This window comes from Trichosurus vulpecula, chromosome 2, assembly GCF_011100635.1.
Source record: "Trichosurus vulpecula isolate mTriVul1 chromosome 2, mTriVul1.pri, whole genome shotgun sequence".
NCBI lineage: Eukaryota > Metazoa > Chordata > Mammalia > Diprotodontia > Phalangeridae > Trichosurus > Trichosurus vulpecula.
Genome location: NC_050574.1, coordinates 91523949 through 91536232, shown reverse-complemented (window position 1 = coordinate 91536232; position 12284 = coordinate 91523949). Strand labels below are relative to the sequence as shown.

Genomic DNA, 12284 nt, shown 5'->3' with positions numbered 1-12284 from the left:
CTTGTTAGCCAGATAACAGATCTCCTTTAATTGTACATGGACAGTAAGATATGTAGAGACAACATATTTCTTTGAATTAAGGTGATTTATGTGACAACTTAGCTCTCAGTGAGGAAAGCTGAACTTCTGAACTTAACTCAGAGACAAAAAAAAGAAAAAAAAACATGGCTTAGGCAAGTTTACAGCACATTGGGGGTGATGCAGAATAGAATTAATTATAAAATAGAATCAGAATCAATTTGATTTTCTCACTTTAATCAGTGAAATCACAGGCACAGTGCCTCTTTCCCTTTATAATTATGACACCATGTCAAGTCAATAAGCATATATTAAGCATTTACTGCATCAGACACTGTCCTAAGGGCTAGAAACACAAAATCAGAAGAAAGACATTTCCTGTCCTCAAGAAGCTAATATTTTTTTTTAATTGGACCTTAATATTTAATGCTGGCTACAGCAAAAATGTATCACATATCAGTGGTACAGGATCCTAAGCAACAACCCCACGCAAAACATTGCACCAATAGGCTTCCTATTACTAATCTGTTCTTTCATTGTCCATCTACCACCCCATTGCCTCAGTGCAATCCAGCAAGAAGCTAATACTCTAATGTTGCGAAATGGCATATAACAGAAAGATGAAAAGCAGGCAGGGGGCATGGGAAGTCAGATTACCCTTACATGAGCATAGTAGAAAAGTAAGTTAGGAGTGTCCAGAGTAGAGCCTAAAGGTGAAGAGAATATGGCTAGTCTGGTAACTTTGCTTAAAATTGAAGCGCTGGAAGGAACTGACCAATCAGAGGAAGGAGCCACATGGAAGGAGAGATCTTCTAAGTTGGGAAGTATTCTGTGGTGGAATGATAACCATGTAACTTTAGATAAATTATAACCTTGGTGTGCATGTTTGCTGAATTGTAAAATGAACCTATAATGCAAACGTGCATTATAAGAAAAGAGGGAAATGTCATTTGAAAGCTTTTTTCTCAAATACAGCCAATTCTCACTCATTCAGGGGCTAAGTATCCAGTTTTGTAGATTATCCAGTTTTGTAGATTATCCATTTTCTATTCCTCCTTTTGCCACTTGTAAGTCTAGTAAGGAATTTATTTAGTTTCTCATGAGTCTTTGCAACCAGAGATAGTCTATCTAACTGGGGAGTACATGAGTAGGTACACAGTGCCACAGAGATACTTTATGAGGCAGGAGTTTGCAACAAAAACTCAGAATGCCAGTAAAACAGAATAAGAAATAGGGAATAGGGTGGATGGGATGGGGAATAGTAAGGTATGCCATATCCTGCCAGGTATCTGGAGCAGTCTGAGATTTCCACTCCTTTCCTGCTATTGGCAGAGAAATACAATAGTTCCAGATGTTTCTGCAATCCTACTGATACATGACTTAGAATGGGATGTGGTCTGTTCTCTTCAAGTCCCTGAAGAATTCAGCCTTCTCATATAGGATAAGGAAGGCAGATTTCTGATCTCTTAGGGAACAAATAGCACTATCACCCAGGAACTGAGATGTAACAACTTTTGTGGTTGCCTAAAGAGGCAATTTATTAATCCCTTTCCTTCAAGTTGAGCGGCACATGGACTATTTTTGAGTCAAAACTTTACATCTGCGAAAATTTGTGGAAGGTTTATCTTGAGCCATTGCTGTTAAGAGTGTTTGATATTTATGGATTTTTCCTGATTTTTATGTTGCTTTTCTATTTTAAGTAAATTACATGTTTTTCGCTACTACCATGTGATGTTCTGATAGAAAACTGGCTTGGTCTTTTGAGAATTTCAGAAGAATTGCAAATTGAAAAGATTGAACTACAGGCTTGGGAGTAATTAGGAAACACTAGGATCATCCTATTCATTGATTAATTGATTTTCTATACTTCTTCCAAAAGGATGGAAAACAGAAAGGAGTAAAATGTAAAGCATCAAATGAGCTCCTTTCTAATTCCTCTGTTAAAATGCTTAGTTCTACAACAACAATAGATCCCAGTTTGGGGATAAAATGATTTGAGAGGATCCTCATATTTTCATGGCCAATACTATCTTTGTCCCCTCTTCAACAAAGAAAAGATGGGACAGAGGAATTTTCCTGGGATAGCCATATATTTCAATAGGAAGTTGAAGACAAGTGGCCTTGGAGCAAATCATTTAGGTCATCTGAGAGCTGCTTCTGTCAACTGGGAAAAGAGGGGTTGGACCAGATGATCTTCAAGTTTCTTTCCAGCTCTATAATTGTATGATTCTCCCTAGTATCAGGATCCAATTCCCTTGCCTGATTTTATTTTAGGTTTTCCTCCTATTTCAACACAGGGAGACATTTGTACAGCACGGCACTCGAATTTACTAAGTTAGCTGTGAAGTGCCCACCATAGGCATGCTAGGATGATGATTATGAAAATATTACATGTTTAGTGTACAGATTTTGGCTTACCGATTTTCTTTAAATTCCATGATACACATTTTCTTTTACCATTTCCAAGATCCTTGCTATTTAGTTTTAAAGTTGACCTGTGTAATTTTACATTTAACTTTTATAAATCATACATATTGACTGTGAAATAAACATATAGAAGGGAACATAAATTTTCACAGGCAATTAGTGAGTGGTTTATTTAAAAATTTTCAAATATTTAAAGTGAAATTCAAACTATGCCGATCAATCAAGAGACTCATTATTCTTACTTCAGACTTCCAAACTTCACAGGATCATAGGATCTTCTATTTACAGCTGAAAAGGACCTTGGAGGCTATTAAATCAAACCTCCTCTTTTTAAAATTTAATTTTATTATTTCTTCATTTAATAAGTATTTATTTTCTCCTCCAGTCCCCCTCTCTTCACAATTGAACAAAAGAAGCATGTGTATCATAACAAATATGTATATCAAGTGAGGCAAATTCCTTTATTGATCAAATCCAAAAATGTATATCTCATCCTACATTTTGAGTTCTATTGCACTTTGTCAAGAAATAGGTTGCATCTTTAGTGTTCTGCAATAGTAGTTTATCATTGCACTTAACAGAGTTTTATAGTCTTTCAAAATCACTTTTCTTTATAACACTGTTGTTGCATTATCCTGATTTTCCTCTATTCATTCGGCCTCATTCATAGAAGTCTTCCCAGGTTCCTCTAAAACTGACCATTTCATAATTTCTTACCACTCAATAATATTACATTACATTCATATAATATAATTGGTTTAGCCATTCCCCAATAGGTGATCACCCCCTTAATTTTAAACTTATTTGTGATGAAGAGAGCTATTATAAATGTCTTTTTAATATGCGGGTCATTCTTCTCATTCTTTTATCTCTTTGGTGTATATGTCTAATAGGTGTGTCACTATATCAAAAGACACGTGCACTTTAGAGATGTTTTGAGACTTCCTCAGTTTATATATGAGTAAACTGAGGCCCAGAGAAGTTATTGCTTGCCGGAAGTTACCCATTTAGTATGTATGTCAGTCAGGATGCAAATATTCCTGACTCCAGGTCCACTACCCTTTCCATGCTGTCACATTGTCTTTCCTGTACTCTATCCATGCTGGTGATGTCCATTCCTGTTTCTGAGCTTTTAATCGTACCACTTGTCCTCTCTAGGCTCTCTCCCCTCTCCCTAGCACCATCATTTTCACTTTCTGTCCAAGTTCTACCAATCTTTTAAGTATCAACTATCTCAATTCCATCTTCCCTAATCAATCTGTCCTTGAAGTGATCTTTCCTTCCTTCCACTCATATACTATTTGGTGTCTATAACTTTTTCCTTAATTCTGAATCATAAGATTACAGGATCAAAGAGTCAGAGCTGGAAGGTACCTTGGAGGCCACCTATTGAAAGGCCCTCAGATTACCTAACTTTGACCCAAAAATGTTAAAAAAATTGCCCAAGAGAATAATTTATTGCCTCGTATTTTATTTAATCATTGTGTGTCCAAATTCCTTGTGTCTCCACGGATGTCAGGAGCTTACTAAGGACTGGTTCTTTCTTATCCACCAGCCGAGCATAGCACAGAGAGATTCCAAGAGTAAGTGCTGAAAAATACTTATTTTTATCCTTTTTGTAATCCTCTTTCTTCTCCTTTTTCATTATTTCTGTTCAGACAAATATAAGAGAGATGGTACATTTACTCCTGGTTATTATGGCACTCAGCAATTAATTCTGTAGAAATATCACTGAGAGGACATTTGGAGGGATACAATTCCACTTTCTACATCCTGTTTTCTAATACCTTTTGCTGTTATCTAAAGAACAAAATGTAACTGTAATCATGGATAACTATTTTCAAGTTCATTGTATGCTTATGGCCAATGTGTATTTAAATGTACAATAAGATTTAATGAACTAAAATGCTTTGAACATGAAGGATCCTGATGAATTGAATATTAACTGAGGCTAGGCAGGAGTAAAGAACCCAATGAATCAGTGCTCTAGTTCTTTTGGGTAAGAATTTTGTCCCAAAGTTATTAGTGGGGAAGTAGAGCCATCATCACATATACCCCACCCTGCTACGTGGACCCTCCACTCAGACGCTACCACAGGATCTCTCAACAGATCTAGAAAGTAAATGCAATAGGAAACATATTGATTGGAAACTCCAAAGGAAAAAAAATTACACTGAGTCATTTTTCAAACCTAGCTTAGTGTAGGAAGACAAATAGCAAGATCTGCAGATTCTGGAAATGGGGTTTTAGCTAGAAAAGGAATTCCAGCACAGAGCTTTACAGAGCAGGTGCACCATATCAAGAAAATGTTCCAAATCTAGCAAAGAGCATCCAAATTTGTTCAGGGTACAGGATTAGATACCACTTAGTAATTCCGTTGCTTATTACTCATTTCTAGGTCACAAATCTAGGGGCTGACTGTAAAGGGGACCTGTATCTATGACTGGAGTTCCAGGGTGAGAAGCAGTTGGTCTTATATAGTGTACTGAACAAGGAACATGTTCAGAAGCAAGAATTTTTCAGTAAGAATATTTGGTTATGACCCCAGGAATAGAGTAAGGTCCTAATTCTTGCTTCCAGCACAGTATGAACCCTGCAGTGGAGTAACTAGGGCAGGAATCCTAGACCAGAGGTGAGCCTGTAGTTCTGTTCTTCTGAACCAGCAGAGCTTTGAGCCAGTGTACAGTTGCTGAGTTTAGTAGCAATGTACTAGAATTCCAACCAAGTTCAAGACCATAGGTGTATCATTCAGAAATAAACCCAGGTCAGGAATTTGCAGAGCTTAGAGCAGTGGAACCACAATTGGAATTTTTCCTTGATCATACCACTTTGGGAGCACTGAAAACTTGCAGGTCTCTAGCCAGAGCTAATCCTGCAATCTTACAGTGACAAAAATCAGCAGCAGCCTAGACTGTCCCTCCAGAAAGGTAAAAGTTTTGGCTACAACATCAAGTCCAAAATCAGGAAGTAGCCTCAAGTAATGAACAAATCTACAAAGCATCTCACCACGAAAAGGATATTATGGTTATAGGCATAAACCCCAAAGAAGAAAAAGACTCCAAAACATCTACAAGCCAACCCTCAAGACAAAAATATTGCTTAGACATAAGTTCTACTAGAATTCTTGCAAGAGTTTCAAAAGTAGTTTACATATATTTACAAATGAAAAGAAACCATCAGAGGAAAAAATTCAAAAAGAAATGTGAGCTATGGAAGAAAGAATTTAAAAGGGAATGAACAACTTGGCACAAGAGGAAAAAATCTTACTCAAGCAACAAACTTCATGAAAATTAGAATAGATCAAATAAAATTTAATGACTTCATGAGACAAACTTTAAAATAAAGTTAAAAGACTGGGGAAAATAAGAAAAAAATGTGAAGTATATCATAGAAAAACCAACTGACCTAGAAAACATTTAATTTAAGAATCATTTAATTAATTTAATAAAATGAGATATTTGTAAAATGTTTACCACAATGCCTATCAAAAATTAGGTGCTTCATAAATGCTTATTCCATCCCATTTCATTTACTAACTGAAAGTTATGATAGAAAGAGCCTAGAAATCATATTTCAACAAATCATGAAGGGAAATTGCATAAACGTCTTAGTATCAGGAAAAGAAGCCTAAAAGATGGAAACTCCTAGGAACATTATAGCCAAAATTTAGTGACTCTAGGTCAAAGAAAAGTACTTCAAGTAGTGAGAAATAATTCAAGTACCAAAGATTCATAGGATCGCATAAAATTATAAGCCACCAGTAGAAAGGAGTTAGAGCTTGAAATCTGTTATTCTGGAAGGCAAAGGTTATAGACTTTCAGCCAAGAATAACTTACCCAGAAAAAAAAAACAAACTGTGTATAATCCTGGGATAGAGAGGAAGGACCTTTAATGAAAAAGAAGATTTTGAAGCATTTTTGATGAATAGACCAAGACTGTGTAGAAACAAAGAAGTTAAATATAAATTAAGAGAAACATAAAAGGTAAAGATAAACCAACAATAATAAAGGAATAAACAAGGATATACTGATTATATCATAATATAGGGAGATGATCCACATGGACCCTCAGAACCCTATCATCATCAGATGTCATAGAGATGTCACAGATGCCATCAGATATCAGAGAGTTCACATAGATCTAATCAGATTTAGGGCCAGAAAGTGGTTGCTGTATTTTGAGGCAGCTAAGTGATGCAGTGAATAGAACACGCACTGGGCTTAGAGTCAGGAAGGCCTGACTTCAAAGCCATGCTTAAACACTTACTAGCTGTGTCATCCTAGCTAAGTCATTTAACCTCTGTTTGCTTCAGTTTCCTCATCTATAAAATGGGGATAATCATAGTCCTACCTCACAGAGTGGTTGTGAGGATCAAATGAGATATTAATTGGAAAGGGTTTAGCACAGTGCCTGGTACATACTAAGTGCTATAGAAATGTTGTCTATTATTATTTTATAATTTTTAAGGAAAAATGAAAAGAGAAGTTGAGGAAACATGCAAGACATTGTCTCACACAATTGGAGTATACAAAGAGAAATCTATACAAACAAAGAGTTAAGGCTAGGGAGAGCAGTTGATAGACTCCTTGCGAAACTCTTCTTGTCATCTGAACTAATCAAAGGATGAAAAAAATACACAAACACAATTGAGTACAGAAATACATTTCATTAAATAGAGAAACAAGAAGAAAAGAATATAAAGGAGAGAAGGGCAGAAGGGGAAGGGTAGATTAGAGAAGAGAGGAGTCCTATGCAAAATAAACTCTAATGATATAAAAAAAGAGTTTTTATAGTAGCTAATTTTATGGTGGCAAAGAACTGAAAATTGTGAGAGTTCCCATTAATAGGGAATAGCTGAAGCAGTAGATAGATAGATAGATAGATAGATAGATAGATAGATAGATAGATAGATGAATATATATATATATAGGTACATACATATATATATATGTACATATATATATATGTGTGTGTGTGTGTGTGTGTGTGTACATGTCATGGAATAGCATTGTGTTGTAATAAGTGATAAAAGGGATAGTTTCTTTTCTAAAATTTATTTAGTATTTTATTTTCACCAGTTTTATGTAAAAACAATTTTTAACACTCATTTTTAAAACTTTGAATTCCAAATTCTCTCCCTTCCTCCCTCCACACCTCCCTTCATCGAGAAGGCAAGCAAGTCAATATAGGTTCTATATGTGTAATCATGCAAAACATTTCCATATTGGTCATATTGTGAAAGAAAACATAGACCGAATTGGGGGTAGGGAACTGCTAGAAAAATGAAGATAGTTAAAAAACATGCTTCAATCTGTATTCAGATACCATCAGTTCTTTCTCTGGGGATGGATAGCATTTTTCATCCTAAGTCCATCAGACTTGTCTGGGATCATGGTATTGCTGAGAATAGCTAAGTCATTCACAGAGATTCCAATATACATTACCTGCAGCAGTCTTGTTTTGGCATTCCCTTCTCCTATGCTCTCCTAAGGTTTGAGTATTAAGAAGAAAAAAAAATCAAGTTGGATTAGTTAGGCTTTGGTTAGAATTGAGTTTTTACTGGATGTAAAATATATCTAGAGTGATTTTAATTTATTTTACTCATATTTAGAAAATGTTAGAAAAATGAAAAGAGACTATGTTGTTATTCAATAATTTTTCAGCCATGTCTAACTCTCTGTGATCCCATTTGGGGTTTTCTTAGCAAAGACACTGGAGTCTTTTGCCATTTCCAGCCCATTTCACAAATGAGGGACTGAGGCACTGGAGTTCAGATGTGGCTTCAGACACTTACTATGTGATTCTGGGCAAGTCACCCCATTTGCCTCAGTTTTCTCATCTGTAAAATGGACTGAAGAAGGAAATGGCAAACCAACCCAGTATCTTTGACAAGAAAATCCCAAATGGGGTCATGAAATGACTCAATAAAAACAGAAAACATTACTTATTTAAGATAACTACTCTGTGAACATATTGTCTTCTATGAACTTATATTTTATATGAATATATTTCCATGGCCAACTTAGAATTCCTGTCCTAACAATCTGCCTCCATACCCTTCTAACACACACACACAAACACACACACATAAACACACATACACACACAAGTGCTTACTCATTTTTACTATTTGAGAGGAATTTCAATATTACTTACTCCTTTTAGGTGTTATCTTCCTTTATTAGAATGTAAACTCCTTGAGGGCAAGGAGTTTATCTTTCTGACAGTATTTATATTCCCAGTGTTTAGTTTAGGGCCTTGGACACAGTATGCACCTAATTAGTACTTCTTGACTTTTTGACTTGACTTGGAGAATTTAACATTAAGTAGAAAGTAAGAAGAAGTCTATTTAAAATTTTATAGAATTATTTCTTATATAATAAATGGCTATTTCAAATAGCTGGCTTTTTAAAAAGTCACTATATATATATATATATATATATATATATATATATATATATACACATACATACATACATATAGTTGCTGCTGTTCAATCATTTTTCAGTCATTTCTGACTCTTCATGACTCCATTTGGGATTTTCTTGGCAAAGATACTGAAGAGTTTTGCCAGTTATTTACCCAGATCATTTTACAGTTGAGGAAATGGAGACAAATAGAGTTATATGACTTGGCCAGGGACACACAGCTAGTAAGTGTCTGAGGCCAGAATGGAACTCTGTACTCCATCTATCGTGCCACCTAGCTGCCTTCACATATGTAGTAAATCCTTATCATTTAAGGATGATACCACCTTTGATTGAGTGACTTTCCATATTTTTCAATAAATACTCTTGTACACTCTCAAACTTTTCCATTCCTATCATATGTTGCAAAAATGTCATTTTGATGATGATCATATGTCACTTAACTGTCATGTGTAGGATTTGGGAATCATTTTTGGTTTTCCTAATATTTTGTTTATCTTTATTCAACATTGTTTTCTCAACCTTTAGTATCTTTCAAATATTGGCAGACCAAAATATTGAAATGTAAATGTTGTTGTAGCCCTGAGAAAAATTTAAAAATATCTATTGCTGATATAATAGAATTATGAATATTTTGTAATAATGCCTAGTTATAAGTGAATAAGTTTTAAGTGCTTTACCCTTAAAGTATATTAGGGAGAATGAATTGACAATAGGAGTTATGAGGCTTAATAACATATCACTGAAAATTGCTACCTTTTACAATGAGGTTGAGTATCAAGAGGAAAGAAGATGGACCATTGTAAAAATGATCTCTCACAAGGAATATCTAAAAGAATTTCCACTGAAAGGTTTATCAGGTAAAAAAGGGAAACAACTGTATATCCATTCATTGACAAGAATATATTGGAGATGATTTTCCACCTAAAAAGCAGAGAGTTGGAGAAGGAGGGAGAGGAAAGTGACATGGAGCGTTTAAGGGAAACTTTAATAGGAAAGTTTCTACTGTAATTGTGTTTTGTCCTTCATTATCGAAGAGGACCATGACATCAGGGAGATGATGCCATGACTTGCAGTTGACTTTGATTTGAGCGAGGGAGGGTTGTGCAAGGTCACCGTCCTTGTAGAGGGAGAAATGAACCCAGGAATGTAGAAATCCCAAACCAAAATTCCCAAGGCAAGGCCACCTGGAATGAATTCGCGGACCCAAGCATTCTTTAAGTCAAGGAGGCAAAGATTTATTACGCTTTAATAAAGCGGGCAAGAGTTCTTAGGGAACCTGCAACCATACAGGGCTACAGGAAAGTTTTAAGTACAAGATTTAGGGGTGAAATCTGTCAATCAGGTGTGTTAGGATGGGATTAGGGAGTGGTCAGGGCGTGATTAGGGGTTTGTCAGTTCTTAAAGGAACATGCACTTTTTGTATCTACTGCACAGGTATCTTACCCAGAGTTCACTGGCAAATAGCCCACGGCGGGGCCAGGAGGAGATGTGGTTTTGCCTGTGAAACGTCACTAAGTCACCAGGAGTTCAGGGCTAGCTGGAGATACTGGCTAGGTTCCATCAAATGCCTTGTTAGTCAAGATTAATGTAAGGGAGTATACATTTGAACTACGTCTAGGATACATGTTAGACTCAGTATATGACCAGTTATCAACACCTGGGAATCAAACTATAATTGGGCATAGCTGCTTACTGAGGAAGAAGCAGAGATAATTTTGGGGCACACTGCCCTTTAGCTAGAGAGGCTGCCTGGGAAAGAATGTTTGAGAACTACATGTGTTCTGAAGTTGGAATTCTGCCACAGGCACAGGCACCCAGGCAGGGGCTGAGGGGAAATGTGATGTTAGAATGAGGGTTCAAGCACAAGCACCCCATCATCCTCACTTTCTCCTCCAGAGATCTGGATCCAGTGGCCTGATATTCACCAGGATGACTGGATATGGCCCAGGAAGAATTGAGAGACCCTGGGTCTTTTCAGGTTCTCACTTTGAGTGAAGTAATGCCCTTTCAATGAATAGGCCTCTTTAAGAAGTTAATCAAGGGATGGCCCCTTTAATCAAAATTTAAAACAAAATCAAACTGGGAGGGGAAGACCCTCAGGGTTCCCAGCCAGAAGAGAAACAGTTACTCTTTAGTATTTATATTCACTCTGTGAATAGGAGGGCAAGAACCTATTGTCCAGCCTATGGAACTCCAGAGTGAACTGGGTTTAAGGCTTAGTTTTTGAGAAAGAAATCTAGCCAGTAAACTCCAAGTTAAGGAGGCAGCCTTCAGACATCGAAATGTACCTTGTACCTTCCTTTGGGCAGAACACCGAGAGGAGGGAGATGGAGAATGAAAGGGAGAGGGAGAGGGAATCAGTTATAATACAATACCTAAATTCATGGCACAGATAAAATGTGTTGTTATGCAAAGAATTTATTTTTGATGCGATTTTATATTATTTCAGGGGGAAAAATGAAAGCCAGATCAATTCTATATGATAGTTGTGAAAAATATTTTTAATATCATTCAACTTTGCCCTAGCAAGTTGTTTCAAATACAAAGACTTGAATTATAGTCATTGTGATTCACTATTTGTATTTTTATTTCTAGTCCCCAGAGCAGTATCTGACAAATAGTAAATGCTTAATAAGTGCTTGCTGATTAATTGATTTTTTTTCTTTCTTTCAGGTCCCTCCAATACTCCTTGATAAACAGTTCTCTGAATTCACACCAGATATCACACCAATCATTTTGGCAGCTCATACAAATAATTATGAGATAATAAAACTTTTAGTTCAGAAAGGTGTTTCTGTACCTAGGCCCCATGAGGTTCGCTGTAATTGTGTTGAATGTGTCTCCAGTTCAGATGTAGACAGCCTCCGTCATTCTCGTTCCAGACTCAATATCTATAAAGCCTTGGCAAGCCCATCTCTGATTGCATTGTCAAGTGAGGATCCATTTCTCACAGCTTTTCAACTGAGTTGGGAGCTGCAAGAACTGAGCAAAGTGGAAAATGAATTTAAATCTGAATATGAAGAACTATCCCGGCAGTGCAAACAATTTGCTAAGGACCTTTTGGACCAGACAAGGAGTTCCAGGGAGTTGGAAATCATCCTGAATTATCGAGATGATAACAGCTTGATAGAAGAACAAAGTGGCAATGACCTTGCAAGACTCAAGTTGGCTATTAAGTACCGACAAAAAGAGGTGAGTGCCCCTGGACAATATTTAATAACCAGATATTTATCTTTAGTTCCCTAAATTTTATTGACAGAAGCAAATTGTTGCTCAGAAGACATTTTCGTGCATTTATGGCTTTTCTTTCTAAATTTTAACTGTCCAACACAATTAAGGTTGATTAGAAAAGTTACTGGAGAAATTAAGGTTGGACATTATGCTGACATTGACATGTCTCATTCTTTC

General features: G+C 36.3%; 1 protein-coding gene across 6 annotated transcripts in view; it reads left to right on the top strand.

The window, feature by feature from the left end:
- TRPC4 (transient receptor potential cation channel subfamily C member 4) overlaps positions 1-12284 on the top strand; it is a 181344-nt gene that overhangs the window by 33801 nt on the left and 135259 nt on the right. For 5 of the 6 annotated variants that reach the window (XM_036745191.1, XM_036745192.1, XM_036745195.1 and 2 more), the window contains exon 2: positions 11550-12068. The exons of the other annotated variant lie outside the window; for it this stretch is intronic. In XM_036745191.1, coding sequence (XP_036601086.1) covers positions 11550-12068 — 519 coding nt within the window. The remainder of the gene's footprint in view (positions 1-11549; positions 12069-12284) is intronic. 6 annotated transcript variants of the gene reach the window in all.